The sequence below is a fragment of the Pomacea canaliculata genome, linkage group LG6, assembly GCF_003073045.1.
Source record: "Pomacea canaliculata isolate SZHN2017 linkage group LG6, ASM307304v1, whole genome shotgun sequence".
NCBI lineage: Eukaryota > Metazoa > Mollusca > Gastropoda > Architaenioglossa > Ampullariidae > Pomacea > Pomacea canaliculata.
Genome location: NC_037595.1, coordinates 19,306,741 through 19,329,263, shown reverse-complemented (window position 1 = coordinate 19,329,263; position 22,523 = coordinate 19,306,741). Strand labels below are relative to the sequence as shown.

General features: G+C 40.1%; 1 protein-coding gene across 1 annotated transcript in view; it reads right to left on the bottom strand.

Moving 5' to 3' along the window:
- The window catches only part of LOC112566921 (arginine kinase-like), a 52,932-nt gene extending 31,167 nt beyond the window's left edge, over positions 1–21,765 (bottom strand). Inside the window, 11 exon segments of the mRNA XM_025243350.1 lie at positions 9,961–10,472; positions 10,706–10,831; positions 15,331–15,481; positions 15,835–15,876; positions 15,879–16,014; positions 16,573–16,628; positions 16,631–16,737; positions 16,931–17,079; positions 18,363–18,619; positions 19,997–20,162; positions 21,582–21,765. Coding sequence (XP_025099135.1) covers positions 9,961–10,472; positions 10,706–10,831; positions 15,331–15,481; positions 15,835–15,876; positions 15,879–16,014; positions 16,573–16,628; positions 16,631–16,737; positions 16,931–17,079; positions 18,363–18,619; positions 19,997–20,150 — 1,690 coding nt within the window. The 5' untranslated portion in view covers positions 20,151–20,162; positions 21,582–21,765.
- Positions 21,766–22,523: the final 758 nt, after the last annotated feature.

Genomic DNA, 22,523 nt, shown 5'->3' with positions numbered 1-22,523 from the left:
TAAAATGTCATGAATAATGTATTGTTAAAGTGTCTCTTCCACATTCTTATTTCTTACTTATCTGCTGTAAAGCTGTTTGCTGAGAATGCGGGGATGAAAAAAACAGCTGAAGATAAGCATGGGCTCCTAACGGTTGGCAAGACGACAAATACAGAATGCAAGTGTTAACACTGTCTCGCCTACTGCCACAACACACACTACTTGAGTTGTCAGACATTTGAATACCGGATTATGAGAGATCTTTGAATGTTGTGGGTCAGCCAAGACAAAGGTCTTCATATCCTTGCACGCACTGGCACGCACGCACGCACAGAGCGAGGTAGAGCGAGGACGAGAGAGAGAGAGCAATGTAAAACGTTATAGGTATGAAACATTAGCAATAAGAGCATGTCGGAGATCGTAATGCGAGGAATCTGTGACAGTAACAGGAAAAAAATTATTCTAGAACCATGTATTGTAACCAGGGTAACGCTGCTGAGGTCACTAAGTACCACAAAATGGCTGCACACACATATATATATATGAGCGCATGTGCTGTTGCATGTGCTATTGCACGTGCTCTCATAGATTTTCGCTCCTCAGACCGCTTCCTGTCGTGATTGTGTTCCTCTGGAGTCCTGAGATGCCTGTTACCTCTCGGCCTTGAGAGGCAGGTTGTCTTGGTGAGAGGAGGGAGTGACTCAGCGCCCACAAGGCCACCACAAGTGAAAACGCAAGCCTCGCTGAAGGAAGCTCCAGTAGTGGCAAAAACTTCGGCAGATGAACAGCAGGAGAGAAAAGAGTCAAAAAGCTTTGCAAGTTAATTTTTCAGAAATGACTAAACATTAAAGCATGTTTGAGTTTTTAACAGCCAGTTATATGATTGAATGCAAGACAAGGACGAGCAAATCCCGACTGGGAAAAAGCAATCAAACTATGACCCTTACGACTTTAGGACCGACGTGAAAGTAAATATTAAAGAAATGTTAAAGTATACTGTTCATGTCTCTAGAGAAACTAGCGCATGAAAATATAAACATTCTGATTTTTATTAGTTTATATATAGCGAAAAAACAAAAGAAGGAAACAGTGTCTTAAACATCTCTTATTGACCTAATTATTAAAATAATGTCGTGAGAAAAGCAAGAAAAAGACAACATTAAAATAATAATATTTAATGAAAAAAAGGTAAACACACACACAAAGAAAGATTTAAAAAATCAAAGGAATGCGCAAAGACAAGAAAGAACCAAACAACGCATACGAAAGGAACGTACATACAACGCTCTCTCTTTCGTTTTCTTTCTTTCTCTAATTTCACATCCTTCACAGTTGGATCACACGAAAGTCTCGAAGCGTAGGTCAGAAACTTTCATCTACCATTTTAATATTGGAGCTCTTCATAATGTATAATAAGCGCGATGCTTGCAAGAGACGGTGAAGTGGTGATGAGGAGTGGTTTCACAATGCCATGATGGTGAGAGAAGCAAACACCGAGGTGCACGGAAGCGGGACCACGTGACTGCAGTGATCTCTCTCACCTCCTTCCCGCAAAGCGATGCAAACCGATTTTCTTTTTTTTTTTTCTTCTTCTTTTTTTCTTTTACTGTTGCTGTTGTTGTTGCGTGAAAGCCTAGCGGAGATGAAAAGGGGGGAGGGCAAGACGTGCTTTTGCTATCTGCCATCTTATTTTTGGGTCCTGGCCTCAGAGACAGCCGCAGAAAGTGCAGCAGCTTAACTCGTCTCCTTCCCAGCATCTTGTCTAATGGTCACTACTACCTTGCCGACAGACAGGGCAGGGTTAACAATGCCATGCATAATGGCTGGCTTCCCGGCATGACTGACATCTAGCGCCGTGTTGCCAAATTTACCGAGTGAGTCAACGTACAGGCTTCCCTCTCCTGCATACCTCCGAGTCTTGTTACACGGTGGCTGCATGGAATCTCTGTATTTTTACTTACAAGTATGACAACGATACTGCTGAAATGCCCTTGACTGGGCAATATAACCGAATAACCTCAGAACAGGAAGTAGAACGCCCTTTCAAATCATGTTCCGGGTCACTTGTTTCATGAGAGACAGCATTAGTATGAAACAAAACGAGGGGGGATTGACAAACTAATGTTTAGAGGATGCATTCGTATTCAGGGTCAATAAATACTTAAAGGTTTGTATTGAGAGAAATCAGGACTAGCCCATAATATTAGTACTGTATATAAAATTAGACTTGTAACACTTGTAACACTGGCGAGACTTGTAACACTGGGCAGACTTGCTTTTGGTTTCTTTATGTTGTTTCATCGCAGTGACTTAATCTCGTTTTACTATTAGGCTTTATGTTAAAAGCTCAAACATATTTTTAAAAAAATCTTTCTCTCGCAAATGGTTCCACCATTTCCTGTTGCCACGTTTGCAAAACACGTGACTTGCTTTTAGTTAGTTGACCACACGGCGCGTGACACGTGCTCAGTGCTGTTCCTTCTGACGACAACTCACGTCTCCAGGTAGTGTTCCTGATCGGTAAAAGCTCGAAATCTGAATGTGTGCAATTAGTATGATCGCATCAAACCCGATATCACTGTTTGAGAAGAATGGCTCACTAGGAAACAAAAATAGAAAAAAGAAATATTTTTCGAAATACACTTTACCTTGTAAATGAACTGCAATCTAAACATAGCATATCAGATGGACTCCCCACCAAACCAATCTACTGTTGACATGGTAATGACGAAGTAAATATGAAGAAAGCTCTACATTAACGCCCCTCCAGTAGGGGAAATGATGGACACACGCATGCAAGGAAAGAGGAGATTTATTCTCAAACTGAGCTAAAAGTTTTTCGTGCCTCATTACTGAGCAGCAAGACACAGGTACGAAGGCGGTTATTAATACAGGAGGGCGGGGACTTCTCCATTTAGTGATCTCTTTCTTTGCCCATTACCTTTAAAACGAAATATAAACATTTTTCCATCGGTGTTCTTCTAAACATACGCACAAAATGAATCACAACATAAACAAATGTAAAAAATAAAAAAATGCGACTAGTAATGAGATTTCTGTTATTTGCTTTGTTTCATAATGTGTATGTTTCATGAAAGATGTGTTTAAAGCAACGTTTCATTAATTAATAAACAATAGTATTATTTGCTAAGAAAAACATTTCGTTTGTCATTTGGAAGCAGTTTCTAGTGTAAAAGTTTATTTTGTGATGACAAAAGGAATCTGTTCCATGTAAATCAGGCCAGTTGGATGAAGACTCCGTGCGGTCAGCAGTCAATCAACTGATAAGATTCTGTTGCCATCTGGCCCGAAAACAGGACAGCGAATTAGCGAGTCATAGTCTGACGATGCTCACTGTTAGCAGCAGTTGCTGTAGGAAGATCATCTAATGTTTCGTGACAATACCAGACATTCTTCAAACCTACTTCAAACTGCACGAGTGGACTTGAAGACCCAACGGTCTGACATGCGCAGTGGTTGTGCAGGACTGCCAACGGGTAGATGCTTCAAATTTTTAAAGAACATCACAGACATCACAACGTCAACGTCTTTGTGACAAAGCGTGTCAGTCTCTCATTTACCTCTAATTGATATCTTCTTGTTTCTCTTGATCCCGCTTTCTTTTTCTCTGTCGTCCTCTCAGTCTTTCTCTTTCCCATTAGCCAATATTCGAAAATTGCTTCTCTTTATCTCAAAGGAAAGGAGCAGTCTTCGTGTTCGCTTGCCAAGGTTTAAAATGATCAAAGAGTTTTTGGACTAGGTTACTAAGTACGCCAGCTTGCTGTTTACCAACAAAAATGGATTTTCCCTCACTACAACCCAATTTTTTAACTGGAAAATTCAGACAGATCGGCATCACCATCGGACTTCAAAGGTGACAGGTGAGACCGTTGTTGCCAGGTCGCGGTGCGGCCATGTTTATCTTGTCTGGCGGGGAAAGTCCAAGGGGAAGGAAGAGTGGGCGGGATGGCGTTTACAGTGTGACACGCCAAGGTACACAACCCTGTGTCACACCGCAGTTGCAACGACGCGAGGGTGACATTGTTATAGGCAGAGTTGTTCCTCCTTTCTAGCTGTTCTCCTCCCACGATTTTTATAAGAAGGACGCATAAAGAAATCAAGATAAATGTCCTTGCTTGAATGTGCGGTCGCGAGTGTGTGTGTGTTGATAATTTGGCTTCTGTTGTATGAGAAACCGTTGAAGTATTTCTTTCTCTGTTACTCTTTACTACAGAGTTTGTATAATACCATCTTAAATGCATCTACTCTCCACAAGCCACATTGTTCCATGATGTTGAATTGTGTTATCTCCTTCAGTAAACTATTTCGAGTAATGTTTCTCTCTCTCACACACACACACTCACACCTCTAGCATAACATTAAGCAAGCATAAGATTTATGTGCCACATAGAGTGCGCCACGTATATAGACAAAAGGTCATGCACATTTCCACTGTAATCAAGTCCTATGGTCACGTGGCCTCAGATGTAATCAACACTTTCCAACGATCGCAAGTGACGTAAGCAGTCTTTTACAGGAGGTATTCAAGACATTGTTGGCCTCGCGCAAAGGCCGTCGTTTTTCTATCGAGCTTGTGTTGCTGCTGTTCTTGGAATCACAGATACGTGCAAATGGGCTATTTAGTGAACTTAGGTGAGCAGCTTTTTATTTCTCTGTGAGTTTATGGCCTTGGATGAAGGTATGACCATGCATGTTGCTAACCGTTTTTACAGAGTCAAGCGTGATTCCAGTGTCTGGCGTTATCTCAATAACAAACTGTTCCTGATTACTGCCACTGTGTCTCAAGAAGTATGCTCAAGAAGTCCTCAAGACAATCAGCACCATAAAAAGTTATTAACCTGACAGGAAGAGAAAAGAAGATACAGAGAGACCTAGAGAAAAAGAAACTGAAGGGTAGTGAAACAAGAATAAAAGGTGTTCAAATCAAATGCGACCCAATAACACACAACAACAGAGCAGCGTGAAGACTTCAAACCATTGTAGTCTAAAATACATTAGGCAGTGTTGAGAGACTGGTGCATGCACATGTTTCCCTCACAGACAATAAGCCATGACTACAAGACAACACCTGTGCCAATCCTGTCGAGGGCCCACCATGGTGTGTTTGAGAAAGGCCTAAATGTAAGACACAATTACCGCCGTTTCATGCAGCCGTTGCCACTATGAACTACCGCTACAACACCCGGAGTGTTGCCAAAAGAAGGCACCCAGACTTTCAGACAGGTTGTCGGCTTTGAAACTGCTGACTCATCCTTTTTGGAAACGAGCAGCTATAGTGATATGTCACGATGAATACGTCTTTGGAAAGAGGCTGAGAAAGGTGAGCCCGGGACCCGTGGTGCAGGCCTCGTGACATCGTGACATCGTGACACTAACACGAGCAGCCGATGACTACAATGACAGTGGTGATTGGAATACAATAGCAAACGAACAGGCTTTGATTTTTATTTTGGGTTTTTTCCTGAAAGACAAGAATAATGTCTTTCCCAAGTGGTTTTACACAATGAGCGTGTATTAATGTCGGCTGTGTTCACAAGCACAGAAACTCTTGCAGCTGAGATGTTATAAACAATATTTTTGCTTTTGTTTACTAATGGCTAAGGTAAAGCTCTACTTTGCTGCTACTAAACGTTTTTGTAGCCCTTAAAATCTGTATTGAACTTTTTAAAAATTATTAAATTTAAATTAAACTAAAAATTATATTAATAAATTATTATTTTATTGATTACACTTTTCGTAAAACTACCTACTTTTAATTTTTCTGCTTCGTCATTTGGAATCGTCGCAAAGAGTACCTATGATCTGGATACAGTAAAAGTCGGACATCTTTGCCGCAAGAGACATCGATACTAAAAGAAAGATATCATCAATTCTTCCAGAAGATCCTTTCGCGAGATTAGTGGAAGAGGGAATGGAAATGTGCTGAGGGCACGCGCTTAGTCGTCATGTTCAGACTGGTGGCCACACAGACAGCTGACAGACAGAAGAAACTGTCGTCATAGTCAGAGAGTCCTTTCTTGCTTCTGTCTGTCAGTGGCACCGCTTTCAGTCACGTGACCCACAGGCGGGGTTATGTACGAGGGCGGTCAACTGCTAGGTCACGGGACTTGACGACCGAACTGTCGTTTGACTGTTTCCCATTTGAAGTCGAAACACAATACCCTTCCTCTCTCACCACTCAAAGAACTTGATTGCAGAGGAAAGGTTCAAACTGTGCGGTGCCGGGTGCTTGCGTGGTTAAGGCGATAACAGTCGGCATCGCATCCAGGGAATAGAAGCATTTCCTCTGACATCGATGCTCCTAACGACGCTATCTGCATCCGGAAGTCGTGTCTGCTTTCATCCACGAGGAATACACGAGTTCTAACAGTTCATATAAAAGACCTAATTGGATGAAACTGCGACACCTAACTCGTCCTCATCAAGCAAACGAATTTTAAGTGAACAAAAGCCGTTTTTTTAAATGTCATCCCCTAAGCCTTTTGGGTCGTTGGCGGGGTTGAGATGTTAAAGATCCCATTTTTGTCAGGGCCAGCTGCTCTTTCCCCAATCGTCTATGGACCCATTCCCGCCATCTGGATCGATTTAGAAAGTTTGCTGCGCTAATAGAGAATTGAACCAGCGCGTTCTCAGTTCTCTAACCACTTGGGTATCAGCTTCCCCTGAAACATTTATTTACAAACATGCGAACTATATTTTTAAATCAAGGGTGGAATGTGTCGCCATATTTGCGTCAATAGCCATCGTCCATTTTTTTAAAGTACAAGACGACGAGCAATGAGGTAGACAAGGGCTGACTAGGGAGGGGACTGGAGTTTTTCTCACGACATCTTATCAGAGCCAATCGCAGCTTAGGGTGAGGGATATTTCGAGTCTGGTCTTTATCTGTCGTCCACAAAACAGCGGGGGATAAATTAAGATGTAAATTATCAATATACTTGTTAGCTCACGCACATTCACAAAGATACACATCTGTACCACACCTACGTGAATACACACGCACAAACCCACGCCCACACACCATTTCTCCGATTACAAAAAAAAAAAAAAAAAAAAAAAAAAATCACAGAGCAACATGTCACACACACACAGTCATCGTCCTCTTTCAAGATGGCGTCAGGATAAGCTGGAGCAAAGCTGTCGTGACTGACTGTCGAGTGATGTCGTTAAGCCTGAACAGCTCTCCGTAAAGAGTCAGCACCGCCAAGTCAGCTGACAAAGTGGAGTGTTTGACTGTCTGCAGGCAAAGTGTTTGCCCTCAACTCGCCGACCCTACGAGGTCAGCCTCCTGGCTGAGGTCACCGAAGCCTGCGCCACAGCGCCTTCCACCTGACGTCACCCTTGTGTAACGAGTCCAAAACACGACTGCTTTTCAAAACACGATACAGACACCAACTCTCTTCTTTCGTCTCTTTCATCATTCCTCAAATAACTCAGGTACCCCAGTAACCCTTTCTGTCGGTGAGTTGGCAGCGGAAAGAGGCGGCGGGAATTTTTCAAGCACAGGTTCTAGCAAGCCTCGAACCAGCGACCTCTTGCTGCAAACTTCAGCAAACTAATAACCAGTGTAGAAATCTTATAAAGCTCATCACTGGCACATCTTTATCGATAGGCGTTGATTGAAATATCCTTGAAACATATTTTTGAGCCTTAATCTGATAAATTTCTTTTAACAGACGAGGGAGCCATCTACCTTTTTAAGTATATAATCCCCCTAGTTGTAGTTCTTATCATCATCATCGTCGTAGCCTTTGTCATCAATATTCGCTCAGTCCAATGCATGGCATCGACGACAAGAAGAAGAAAGTGCTCCCTATGGGCTGATTACAAAAAAAAAAAAAAAAGAAAAGAAAAAAAAAAGGTTAAGTTTGTATTGGCGTCGCAACAGTGACCGTTTAGAATCTTCTGTTTATTTGTTCTCGTCACCCGTCCTTGACCCCCTGACCCCCATCCGTGCAGGATGAGACTAGCATCCAGCCAAAGCATACGACGCAATTTGCCGCTCGGATTCTGGTGGTGAAGCTGACAGTTAACGGCATCCCATGAGAAGAGATGAACGCAATGCAGCGGCATTCCCTTCTGCGTCGGGGACTGGCCTTGGGTTTCGCATTCGAATACTTTTGTGCATTCTCCTGTCACCCAAATGGTTCAGAGGTTCAAATAAAACTTATTGATAACTATCGACAGTGTTTCCTAGCCCCACTTACTCCCCACCACACACACTAACCACCCAACTCCTGTTCTCTTTGATGTGGTCTGCGAGCGCACGTAGCGCCAACAGCCTGTCAGGCAAAGGGACATCATCCGGGCAGCGCTCGAACTTTTTCTCGTTAACATTCGAGTATGAATAACGACCAAACTGCCATGTGCATGCAAATGAATGACTGAAAGTTCGCACGCGGTAGTTCACGTGTAGTAAAGCTAATGGCAAGATTAGCGAAGTGGTAATTAAGAAACCACGGTAGACTTAACTCAGAACTAAACAGACAGACTTTGCGTGTGATGATTACCAGTGATGACCGAGCGAAACTCAGACTACACATTAGCTCACATCGTCAGGAAATGTTAAAAAGCGTGAGTAGGAGTTACTTAAGAGCTTGGTGCCAAGAGCATGAATCGTCCTCCATCAAGCCATGTGCACCTTCTGTCTGTGACTGGCGTTCGTCTCGGTGAAGGTGTTGACAGACCCTATTGATTTCCTTGTACTGAGAGAAAAACTGCTAGACTTTAGTTTTACACGTGGCAATCACACACACACACACAAAAGTATCGCCTGCACCTCAAGTTTGCTTGTGTGTATATGTGTGTGTATGTGTGTGCGCGCGCGCAGTTCCACTAACAAGATAAAAACATTTTACAGACATTCCTCCCTCCACCCTTGTTTTCTAATAATTGCGCACATTTTGCAGCTTTTTTTTTAATTAGCCTGTCACGTGACTATTGGTAAGTAGCATGGCTACTTGGAGTATTAAGTGATCCTCTTCCATACATCATAGTCATGTGCTGGTCGGTGCTTTTCCAAAAGTAACATTAACTGCTACTTCAGCATTATCAGAACGATAAACAAAATCACAAAAATGTGCAATTATAGAACATAACATCAAATAATTAAGCAAAGCTGAGATTCACCAGTAGAAAGTAACTGCGATAAATTGGACAGCAATGTGTAGATAAAGATGGCTATTATAGCAGAAGAGTGGAGACAGTAGGACGGACAGAAAGATGAACAACACCCAAACAGACAGACGGGGGAACTCATGTAGTTATACAAAGAAATAAAAACGAACACTCACACATATAACACACTTTCATTCCTAGCAACCACTGCTCCATTCTCTCCATTAAAAACCTACTATTCTTTTCTTTGTTAAGTCTGCTTTACAGACAGGAAGGAATGATGACTTTAAAGTCAGAAGGGTTGGAAAAGGGATGACACTGCGAATGGTTTTTGCAAGTAGCGATTAAAGCTTTTCAGGGGTAGGCATCGTGTGGTGTCATATTCACCACCAGTTGTCCCCCACCGAGCACCACGTGCTATAGCATGTTGCTACAGTGTTGCCGACATTGTTGTGGCTTGTTTGGGAGTAACTATGCTGTCCACAAAGGTTATTGAAGGGAGGGCATTGTTGTGAGGTCAGCGGAGGGATGACCGAAATGGAGGTAAGTAGAGTGATATGTATACAGACGTATTGATTACACTGGTTACTAACACGCAGACAAAGCTTATACATCTACATAGACAGAATGTGTCTATGCTAATGTTTGCTTGCTCAACTTTTGGCAACGCTCACACCATTTTTTTATAAATCTTTAATTTTATAAAAAAATGTAGAGAATATCTAGCTGACAAATAAAAACCGACATGTCATTGAAACTGAGACTGTAACAGGTTGCCGAGCGAACTTACAGCTTGGAAAGAAAAAAAGCGTGCAAATGAACGAATATTAATTTAGTTCTTACCTGATCTGATACAGTCTGCCAACGTCCCACCTAACGATGTCTTCTTGTCTTTCAGCTTCTCAAACACATCCTTCGTCAAGTGTTTCTTCAATAGTGATTTGCAGTTTTCTGCTTCGGTAAGTTTTTGGTAAAGTTCCTCAACCTCCGTTGTCATGGTGATGTACACTGCTTGCAATAAGAGAAGGGAAAGATTCAGCAAAAAAAGACGATCGTAGAGTCCCACACGAAGCAATGAAAGAAGTGAAAGAATTTGTAAAATCTTATATTTGAGACTGCACGTCGAAAAAAAGACTTTTGCTTCTGTTTCGTCTTCTGTGGATCCACACGAGAGAGATGGGGTTACCAGGCTCGCACTATTTCTGAATTTAAAAAATATTCTCCAGCACAATGTAGAAAAAAATAATATCAAAGAATAAATTTCTCCTGAGTATTTAAAATTCCCTTCCAGCACTGTTGCATGCAGTGCAACAAGTCTCCAGCCGGTGTTACAAGCCAGACGGCGATCTCCGTGTCATCAAACAACGATGGCTTCCAGTCCAGTTATCGAAGAATAATTTGATGCACAAGCGGATGACTTCCTCCAACAAAGAATGAAGCTCGATTCAAGGAGTTTGGACAATAAACAGTATGTTAAAAGTGGTGTCGTGGTGTTGACTGCTCACGAGCAGCGCGCGCAGACGACGTGTGCGTGTACAGCCTGGCGGTTTCCCAAAGTCGAAACGCGAGGGCGCGCCGACAGATTCACGTCTGCTCGCCTTCCGGAGGCTCGACGGAAATAGCCGAGCGGCGGCGAGAAATCACACGGAATTTCTCGAAGTTTTTACGAGGGACGGTGTCTATTTCGGATCGATACGAGAGGACGACGTAGAAACTGCAGTCGGGTTAAAGGTCACGTTCTGGTTGTCTGTGTCTTGAGTATGAGCATGTGCTTGTTCGTTTAAAATACTGCGTGATATTTTACGAAAAGAAAACAAGGGATCTGATCTCTTTCACAACAACCGACAACAGGCATGCGTGACAAATTGAGTAAAGACAGTCCATGACACAAGCACAGCAAATGCATGTTTTAGTCAGATGATTCTAGAGCATTTATTACTTTTAAAAAGGCATTGGATTTTTTTTTCCATTCTGCTATGGGAGCAAGGAGAGAAGAGAAACACAAACATCGTTGGGTTATTCAGGTTTTAAGTGATTTTATTTTAGTCTTTCTATCACGTATTCATATAGCCTTTCATTCTATACTTGACCTTCTTACTAGGTTAACTGTCAAATGTTGAAATGGTCTATTCTTGTATTTCATTTAAATTTCAATCCATCATTTTGTTTGCATATTCATTTGACGCTGGTAGATGTCCTTGTTGTAGGACACTCAACTATTACATGAGAATTTTACTGACATTTGTATGCAGTGTCAACACCTTTGTCGGCGCCAGTGTCATGTAAAAAAAAATGTCAAAGTGCAAGATAGTCACTTAAAAAACAAACATAGCAACACGTGTCTAATCTGAGCTCAGACTTATGCATATCAGTTGTGGGTTCCTCATAAATCTCTGTGAATCCGTACACCTCTTTATTTGTCGATATGAAGAGAAACATCTTAACCAGACATACGAAAGATAATCACATTCATCTAGTGCACAACTCTGTTCATAACAATGTCTCTTGAGCATGCAAACTCTTTTTTTTTTAAGAAAAAGTACACACCCGGCAACCTAGATACACGTGTTTATTTTTAACAGAATTCCAAGGGTAGTCGGCACGACACGAGATACAACAACCTTGCTGCACAATGGTGAAAGGCAGGAGGACCACACAGCTGAATTCCCAAATTATTTTCATAATGTATTTTAAAACTAAAGTGCGAAGGAAAGGTTCGCGGAATGGAGGGAAAAGAAAAAAATTTAGGAGAGGGAGAAAGCTTCACAGCGGAGAGGTAGGCAGGTCATGGACGGAGGTCACCATGTCAAAAGCTAATCGATATTCTGTGGAAGGCGGGGCCCAGACAACGGAATTTACGGCGGTTCAGGAAGGCAGGAGGAGGGCTGAGCGGTACTTGCACGTCGCTCTTATCAGTGTTTCTATCTTCCCCAAAGTTAAGAAGCCCCTAGCTCACCAAGTACTGAGGTCCACCAAACTTATATTGGCAATGATCTTTTAAAAATGTCAGCTTCATTGTGGCAGAAAAAATTTAAACGAGTGGCGGGGACGCAGTTATTCATTAGCAGACGTGTTCGGAAACAGTTTCTAAATGTTAGCCATTGTTTCAAAGTTCCTTTTTTTCTTTCTCTCTTTTTTGTGGACTAGAGTATGATAGAATTCCAGAGCAAGCACATTGTTTATGGCTGACGATGTACAGAAATCATCATGGGCATAGAGGAAGAACATACCTACATAAGTTAATGATGGAAATGACAACGATCCTAGGTCGTGTGCACCGGGGTGAAGAGTAATTTGCGCCATCAACTTTTATGTTTAGCTGTTAACCCCTTTCCTGTCACATCTGTTGGTTAAATAGTTTAGCTATTATCTGAAGCTAATAGTTATCTTTGATAAGATAAAAGGCCATGGACTGGAGTATTCTCTTAATATCAAAATATGGTAAAAAGAGTCAGATTTGAGGTTGTCGTAAAAAAGACACAAGGAAAGGGCGGGTGAAAGTGGGTGACACTGGGTGAAATGGTTCAAGTGCACACACCCCTTGTGTACACAGAACCAGGCGCATGAATCTAATATTACTGCGAAATATTCTTTATCAATGTGAGTCAGGTGACTGGCAAATGTTTTATACGATGAGAGGCAGAGATTTTATTTTCATTGCATTTAAGTTACACATTATAAGGAAAAACAGTTGTGTAATCAATGTAAGATTATTACATTATACTTTCAATTTTAGATACACAACAATGTCATTGTATACTCTTTATCTAGATTTCTTTTCAAACTTACAGCCATTTTCATTCTTCGAAACCCTTTAGTACCAATTTTCTAATTGCTGTCTACTTAAAGTTTAATATACAACGCTCTTAATATAACATATACTAACATTGTAGATTCAGATTAGGGGGGAAATATAGCATGTTACACCTAGTCAATCACCTAACAGAAACATCAACCATAGAAAACCCCCAAAAATGTTTAAAGAGATAATTCTTCAAAAATCCAAAGCCTTCTTTTATTTGATAATAAAGATATAAAAGGCAATACAGTTAGAATTCATTTTCGACATTACTAACATCAAAGGAGAACAATTTTTAACGATGAAAAATGACGCGGCGAAGCAAAGAAAATAAAGGAAAATGAAGATTAAAACCAAGGGATTTTTTTTTCATTTTAAGGAAGGAAGAGCTTTGATGTTGATAGTCTGAGCACGTTGAACGCAGCTTCCCAATGCAGCACTCAGACGCCCTCTGGTATCAGGGATCTCAACTCTGCAATACATCATGGCTTGGTGTCAGAAGTTGCCTCCTCTGAGAGATGTCTCGTTTTCTGCCAACATGACTCAGTCCTACCTCGAATTCCGTTCAACTGTTTAAATTCGCTTTCTACAGGCACGTTCTTGCAGTCTAGAAGACGAGGGAGAAGTCGAGTGATAACTGTGCTGCTGTACGTGATGGTCGATGTTTCAAAATCCTTTACAGGCTAGGAAAATCCGTTTGGGTAGCTTGTTTACAGTTTGCTTGGCCTGCCTCTAAAAGGCTAGAGCTAAATAGTCATCGAATGAACACATATTTCAAGGAGGTCAATGACCTTAAAATGGCAGCAAACAGCAAGGATTTTACTCGATCATTGAGCCTGACTACCATAACCTCTCTCGTGTATCCAACATATGTAATAACAAGGGTTTATTTCTCAATTTTCGATGACTTTATGATAGATAGATAAAGAGAGAGCAATTGACGTATGTTTGTCTTCAAAATTAAGCCCAGAAACGGCCCTCTAATTTGAGGGGAGGTGGAGAACCTTGGTAGATACAGTATCTGATTTAAAAAATAAAGAACACTACCAGATAGGCTTACTTGTTTCGAGGAATGCAAGGATCTTAAATCCATGATAGTAACACATTAACTCTCTGTCTGTGGAAGGCCGTGAGGTAAAATAAAGATCATTTAACTTTCTCTAAAGATTGACCTCCTTTAGCCAATATTCGTAAATAAAGTTCACATAATGCTAGTACTTGATGGACTAGGTGATGTACGCGCTAGAAAAAGATAAAGACAGATGAATAAATTGAATGGTGAATGACAAGAAAAAAAAAAAAAAAAAAAACCCACCAAATAAGCAGATGTTGAAATTACTTACCATGACAAAGACGTGGAAAATTTTTCGATAATAAATAAATGGCTGATTAGAATAAAAGACTCGTATTGCTAACACCAGCCATACAAGCGCTATGGAGAGATAATCTTGCCTCAGTGAGAGCGCTGCCTTGTTATCCCCCTTTGACCAGCACTGTTTCCACACAAACTGTTGCCTTCTGCTGTTTATATTTGTGTTTTCATTTTGACCAAAAAACTTTGTTTTTTTATTATTGTTGTTGTTTGTTTTTGTTTTTTGTTGGTTGTTTTTTTTTTCTTCTTTAGAGCAGTGAAACATAATCGTAGAGTTCATTGTTAACGAAAAGATGAATTTTATGATTGCTCAAACTCAACCACTATTATTCAATCACAATACACCTGTTTACAGCCACTCTTTATTTCCATTCAAAAATTGTGTAAAAGGTCATGACAATAAGTCAAAGGCATCACTTGACGTTAAAAATCATCACAAAGGCTCTTAACAACAAAATATACCACTCTATTAATCTAATTTTTGTAGGTTTTCATCCTTAGAATACTTCTAAACACAAAAATTGTGTTAAACACAACATCAATAACTTTATTCCGCATAGGAAAAATCTAGTGCAATCGACACCACACGGCGATAAAAAGAAAGAAAAGAAGAAAGGAAGGATAAAAAGGGGAAAAAAAGAAAAATAAGATGAGTAAATCCCAAAGAACCGAAGAAAGATTTTAAATAATAAATTTCGATGAGCTGACCAACTCACTATGTCCATCAACTTTGAAAACACACAGCAAATTTTTCTTTTGACTTGTTTAACCTTTACATAGCCATGCTACTGGGCCCCATTTTGTAATAACCAAATATAAATCTTACAATTTACGATCGACCCCATCAATGTTATTTTGAATTGAGAATTTCAAGACAGTTTTCTTCGAATATTTTTCTCCATTTGTGTCACACACCTGGTTACTTATTCTGGAAACTCTAGTTTGTAGTGCTGAGGAATGTGTGACCGTACTGCGTACAAGTCAAGATGGCTTCCACATATGTGGGTGCCGTGAGCATCAAGGGAATGTCAGCTGGGTCGACTACACCCCAGACAACTTCTTTTCTTCAGCGATAACCGCCTCCACTCCCCTTCTCATCTCCTGGATGGCCTCGAACTCAGTCAGACCCAGTCGTCGCTTGTTAGAGATGTCGTACACACCACCAACACTCTCTGTGTGCTCACCGTGAATACCTGCACGTGGACAACACCATGCACAGTCAAATATAACTGATTGACAGTTACAAACATTTTAATCCTTCCTGTTACTTACTTCTGTCACACAATCGTTATTTCAAGAACTCCTTCATTACACTATTATTTTTGTTGACATGCAATAAATACTGATCCATATAACGACAACCCATTATCTGTCTTGCTAGTTTTTCAAAATATTCTTTTCTGCATCGTCATCCAAATGTAAAACTTTCTTACTTTATTCGTTATTCTACCCTACAGGACAATGATTCAGTTTATGCGATGTTATTGGCACCTGGCAAATATTTTTAAAACACCTGCTACTGGAAACGGAAAGCAAGGGAACGTACCTCGTGCCTGGATGTTGTACTTGTCACAGAAGCTTTGAAGTCCGGGGTCTGAGACAGTTTGGGGATCTTGATGTGGACAGATGCCCTAAGGGTAGTGCCCAGGTTGGAGGGACAGAAGGTCAGGTAGCCCAGACCATCCCGCTTAGCGAATTTCAGTCGTTTCTCTAGGGTCTGGATGGCCTGTTAAATGACAACATTTTTAAATGATGCTAATCAGCAGAAAAAGAAATTAGCTAAGAGTGTCCAGCACACAGCCAAGCTCCTATCGTCTTCCACTATTTAAAAAGAAACGATATTTAGGACTCGTAAAGATAAAAAGGATTCTCAAGAAATAAGAAAGTCTACTCCTGTATCTCATGTCGTGCTTTCCCCTAAGGTTTGGATGACCTGTTAGGAGCAAGTCGATTTATTTTAATTAACTCTGAAGTGCATGTGCCTGATGACGGGTAAAGTTTGTCTTTGTTATGTCTTGAAGTTACCTTTAATTCTGACTGCCACACTGCCTTTGAATGTTAATGCGTATCAGTCTTTTGTACACCTTGACTCTGCCGTTGAGTGCATTCCTAGAGTGATTCACTTTAATGACTAAATTTACAAACTTAAACGATTTTCCAACCTGGAAAAGGGGAAACGACAAAGCTAGCTTATTCGTGGGATAGAATTAACTGAAGAAATGTCAGCAAGTACTAACTTTTATACTAATACCCACAGCTCTCGCCATTTTATGTGTCAGCTCACCTTGACGAGTCTCACGTAGACTTCTTTGAGGTTGCCGCCCATTTGCATAGAGATAATCGCAGGTGGTCCTCCTCGTTGAGCCACACCAAGAACCTCTTGTCGGGCGTGTGGAAAATTCCACGGCCTGTGGGCCAGTCTTTATAGCCTCCTGCTGCCCGTAGGAACCTGTGTAGCCAGAAAACTAATGGAAAATAATTTAGCAAAAGACCAAATCTGTAATGTGATTTCAGTTAACCGGAAGCAAACAGGCAGTTTGAAGCAAAAGGACATTTTCTTTTCTGGAGATAATTTTAGTGTCCTTAAAGCGTACAACACAAATGAAGAAAATACGAAAATGCATGACACTAAGGACACTCACCTGTCACTGTCGTTAAAGAGGAAATGGTCCTCTGTCAACTGTTTTTGTGTCTCCTTGCTCATGCCTGTCAGAGGGTAATAGGTACCCTTCAGCTCTCCTTCTAGGGTGTTGAGCGCCTCTAGAGTTATCTTCTCCATGGCCATGCGATCCTGACATTATTATCAGACAACGTGAAATCAGTGTTTTGAACTTTTGTGCACACAACAGTATTGTAGAATGTAATACTTATTAATTAAAGTTTGCTTTATTTTTATCTATACAAAGAATAATTCGTTTTAATGTACGATCCTTAGCTGATCAGTGTTGCAACTGCTTTCGTCATCACAACATTATACTCTGTTTTTCATTGATAGTAATTGTCAAGAGCACTTCTTATACGGACATTTAGCCAGAAAAATATAGCCATCATAATTAATATTAAGTTAGCTTTACAATTTACAAATAATATTTTGTTAATAATTATACAATCATACATTAAGTAAATATTAACTTTATTAGTTTCAATCTTTTGTTAAATGGATGAGGTGGCCGACTTTGTTGCCACTATTTCAATGCCTGATAGAGCTTGTGACTGCAAAGCTGCACCCAACCAGTAGTAATATACAACACATATATATATACTTTTTTTCTAAAAGTAGACAGCTAGACAAACTTCCATGTACATGTACTTTGAAATCATATGTTTTCCATTACACCACCCAAATAACATTGCTGTCCACAATCCGAGACTCAAACTGTCCATCCATTATTTTAAATGCAGAGGTGCAGTTTCTTCCTAATGACTTTAAGTGCCTTTCATTCTTCAAATATCTCATCATTAGAATAAAGATAATCAGCAATCCCCGTAGGTTATTTTGGATTCTGCGGGCTAGCCTAGTATCCATCTAGTCATCTAGTATTTCTTGTTATAATCTTGTTATATCCTCACAAGCCTATAGTGCATATCCATTGTCTCCCTTTGTGCGATGCAGGATTTCGTTTGGAGGGAATAGCGGTGGAGCTGACAATCTTCCTCTGATGTCTCTCCATATATATATATACCTTTATTTCTTTTTATACTGTTTTCTGAGTTGGTTTTTTTTTAATTAACTCAGCAAATTCTTGAGTTTTTCTTTAATTTTAAATCAACTACGTAATACATAATATTATTATTGGTTCATTGTGCATGACATTTTTGTTCATTGTTCTTCGCTTCTACGGACCGAATGTCTTATTATTGTTGGTTGTGGTCATATGATTACTGACGAATAAAAAATAATTATTATTATCATTGTCAATCTTCGGCCCACGGAACATTAGAAACATTTTTCTGCTGTCCTAGCTGCGGATTCTGCCTGTACAGAAAAATGTACAGGTTGTAACATTTTGAAAATAGAACTTTATAAATGTTTGATTTTCTCCTTTAAGGTTGTTCATCGGAACTATCACTCGCCTCCTTGCAGGCCACGGGTGGGAAGCCATAGCTATCATGGCTGCGCCCCACGCGCACGCGGGTGGAGACGATCAACTTGCCCTCAGGGTCCAGGTCGCCGAAGTCGATCTTGTCGACCCCGAAGTCTGATGGCGGATGTTCCAGCTTGTCGACCTTGTGGTAGTCCTGGATGACAGCATCCAGAACAGGTGCGAAGACAGTGTAACCCTCTGGGTCGCAGGCATAGATACCAACTCCGCTGTCCAGGTTCTCGCATCCTTTGGGCAAAAAGAGAGGCAAAAGAGGATTATGCCACTTCGTTGAAATATTTTATTATTCTCTTCGTCGTCCTTTACTGACTGCATATTTTCTCAAAGCAAAAATAATAATACTTCTCATTTCTTATTGTTAAATTCGCATTTAACGATTTAACGCATATTTTTGTAAGTGGATCTCCTATCTTTTTAATTTCTGTATGTGTTTAAAAGATTTTTCAGATTGACATTTGTCGACATTGTAGTGAATTGGTGACATGGTGATTAGTTCACTTGACTTATAAACCTTTCCTGATAGGAATTTAAAAGTCTTGATCAACATCATTTTAGTGAGAAACAACACTGAAATCAGTGACGTGACTGTCCATCAAATACCTTATGCAAATAACAAGTAGAATTTGTACAATTAATATATTCTATAAATATGTGATAAAATTTATTATTTGAGGTAAAAGAAAACATTAACAGCATTTGCCTTATGTAATCATGTTGGTTGGTATTAAAATAGTAACTTGCCAGGTTGCCTCCCCTGGCTTACATTTTCCCTTGCAATCCATCTGTTCAGAAAACTCGCTAATTGCTTTCATAATTTTAAAGGATGGGCCTCACTCACAGTTATAACTATGATTCGACAACAATGCACATTCAGGGCTTTTCCTGATACGTCTTCTGATTGCCTTTTTTTTTACCAAAACTTTCTTAATTTGTAGTTCAATGGAATTAAAAGAAAAGGTGAAAAAAAAAACCAGCAAATTTGAAAGAAAATCAGTTGGCATGGAATATTAACAATTAAGCTGTGACTGACCAGTAATTTGGCTGTCGATAGTGGTCTTTAAAATTTACTGCATGAACAACAGGGGTTCTAATGTGTAAAACAGGACAGTAAACAAATTGCAGTGCCATGTAATTGTTAAAGACCCTGTGATCGGATATGGTGTGATGTCTATTCCTCCACAGCAACAGATAAAGTCTTTGTGCTGTTCTCTATCTGTGCTGCATGTTTCTGCCGGTAACATCCCACTCTAGTTTCAGACTTACACTGTACATTGCCTTATACACTGGACCCCAGCAATTGAATCACAAATTAGGAGGAGCTAATAAAAGCGAAATATTTGGAGCATTCATTCAACTCGAGAAGCCATTACTGTTCTGATCGAGCATGGGTAGATGCTTTAAATACCGTTCTCTCTCTATATCTTAGTGGTCTGATGCCTTTTGTGCCAACAAGAACACTTTTATTTTATTCAACACCATTTCTAAAAGATAAAGATTAAATGCAACAGAAATGTCTTCAATTAGCTCCAAGATCGTTGCATATGATACAGCACACACTGAGTACATGCAAATTTACTTGTACTTTAAAATCTTGCGTTCACCTACCTGAGCGAATGCAGTCTGCCAGAGTTCCTCCAAACGAGGTTTTCTTGTTCTTCAGCTCCTCAAACCTCTCTTTGGTCAGGTGCTTCTTCAACAGCGATTTGCAGTCTTTCGCCTCACTCAGCTTCTTAAACAGCGCTTCAGCGTCGCTTGCCATCTTGATCACGGACTGTGACAATGTAAAGATTGGTGATATGGCCACCCTACCACTGACACTATTGCTTGGTTCAAAGTTCAAGGCATTAGTCTGACAGGTGTTTTTGGATTAGCATTAAGAACAATAAAGCCTTAAAAATGTGGATCTTTTACATGTGTGTGTGTATATAGATACCTTAGAACAGGTATACTTTCTTGTGTATGAAATATCTCTGGTCCCGCAAACGCTACGTCATCACAATTAGCTTCTTTGTTAATTCCAAAACGAGAAAAATACAATGTTGCCAACACCCAACACTTGTTACAAAGACATGTTATTAACCCAGGGATAAAGGAAGTCGAAGACAATGTAGCGCACCAACGTATAGGAAAGATATTGTATTACTTGTTGTATACAGTTGCTAGTCTTGCGTCACGACGACCGTTAATTACACCATATCTTCTGTTATCTTTCCTTTAACCCACTGTGCGAATCTGTCCTCTTTACGAAGCTTTCTCTTACATTCACTATGTAACGTATTTTTGAAATGGTTGGAGAGAGGGATGTGACTCAGCCGTGACACCTCAATGTCATGATAACGATAACGAGACTTATCAGTGTTCAACTACCTTTGACTTGAGAGTTAATTCCCTTGCCTAGGAACTCTTGCACTTGAGTTTGAGACAATAGCCGCTGACGATCACGAGAGTGTAACCGTGTTGAAAAATGTTCCTATCGCAAAAAATGCCTTGAAGAGTTCAAACTATGCGCCCTTAAGGTTACAAAATATAGATATATTTTTTTTTGTGCTACAAATCGCTTGACACGCGCACCGGCTATGTGTGCTCGATAAAATGGCTGAAACGTTTCACCTTGACAGCAAAGGCACCGACATTTACATATCAATTATATATATATATACTCCATTGAAATACTGTAATATATGGAACATAAAATTCCAAACAATAAGTCTTCTACACAATTTAATTTTATAACTACTTTGTTATTTTTCATCTAACAGTCTCCTGCTATCTGCAATCCTTCACTGATGATACGTTGCAGGATATTCTCGCATTTCATTCCCTTATGATAAAAGTTATTAAAAAGCAGCGAATTTAAAATAATAATTATTCCAAAAAAAAGTACTAATTATCATCAGCACACTTTTGTTTAGATTTTCCAAGGGTTATATATTGCCACCGTTACCATATGTAATAAAAAGTGAATGCATTCTCAGGTTTGATACAAGCAACAAAATTTTGCTTGTGAACATCGATGACTACAAAATTATAATATTTAATATTAATTAGCCAGATTTGCAAATCATATCTTTTTACTTAAGTTTATTTACTTATCGATTTGGAAATAATTTCATTAGTCTATAGTCAGAAAATGCGTGACTAAAAAGGATGATAGCAGGTATAGTTCATATTGTTCAATGTCAATACTCACTTTGTCTTACGAAACTGCTGCAGTTCAAACTGTCACCAATGACCTACACCAGGTAGAGTTGGGGGCACACTGGCGGTGAGTTGTCTCGCTCTCCCCGTCTCCGTGTGTTTGCTAGCAACTATTGTGCCGCCGGGCGCTCGGGGCACAGCGCAAACAGTCGGCGGAAACACCCGAAGACGGACGAAAGCTTACAAAGATTTAGGAAAGGGTTTGGTTTGTGGTGGTGGTCGCGGCTAAACGTCAGTGATAATTAAGTAGTCAGTGTGTGCCAAACTCCTTAATCTGTCATTGATAGTGCAGGAAATAAAATAGCAAAGCCCTTTGGAGCTAAAGGCGAGACATTAGCGAGGGAGCACATAGGTGTGTGTGTGTGAGGAGAACATAGAATCCTGAAGTTGATAGATCGATCTCAATATTAACTCAATGTATACTCCATTACTATTTGGTTTATCTCCTACTTCTTTTTCGTAAAACCAACAAAATATTATTAAACTATCAACAGAAATTAAATAACGAATCCACCTAACATCCCCCGTCTTAATCATTCACAAATGCATGAAATGCGAGAAACGCAGTCTGGATGGATGACACAGAAACAATCAGGTAAAAAAAAAAATAAATAAATGAAAAGTTAAGCAAAGGGCAATCTTCCTCACAATATCTTTCCCGTTCTGTCACGAGGTATGGTTGATTTTCAAGGTGACCTGTCTAAGACGACGCGGCAAGTTGCCAGCAACATCTACATGATCTGCTGCGACGACTGCGACTCTGACGTCACTCCACTATCGACTGCAGCAGCAAAATAAAATAAGATGGGAAGAGACTAACTGGTTAGTGCGCTCTATGTTGCATGATACTATCGATCACTGCAATTATTTTTTGTGATGTAAGTCTTGCGTATTGTCGTGTGCCCCTGCCACACCCTCCCCTCAACCCACTTTC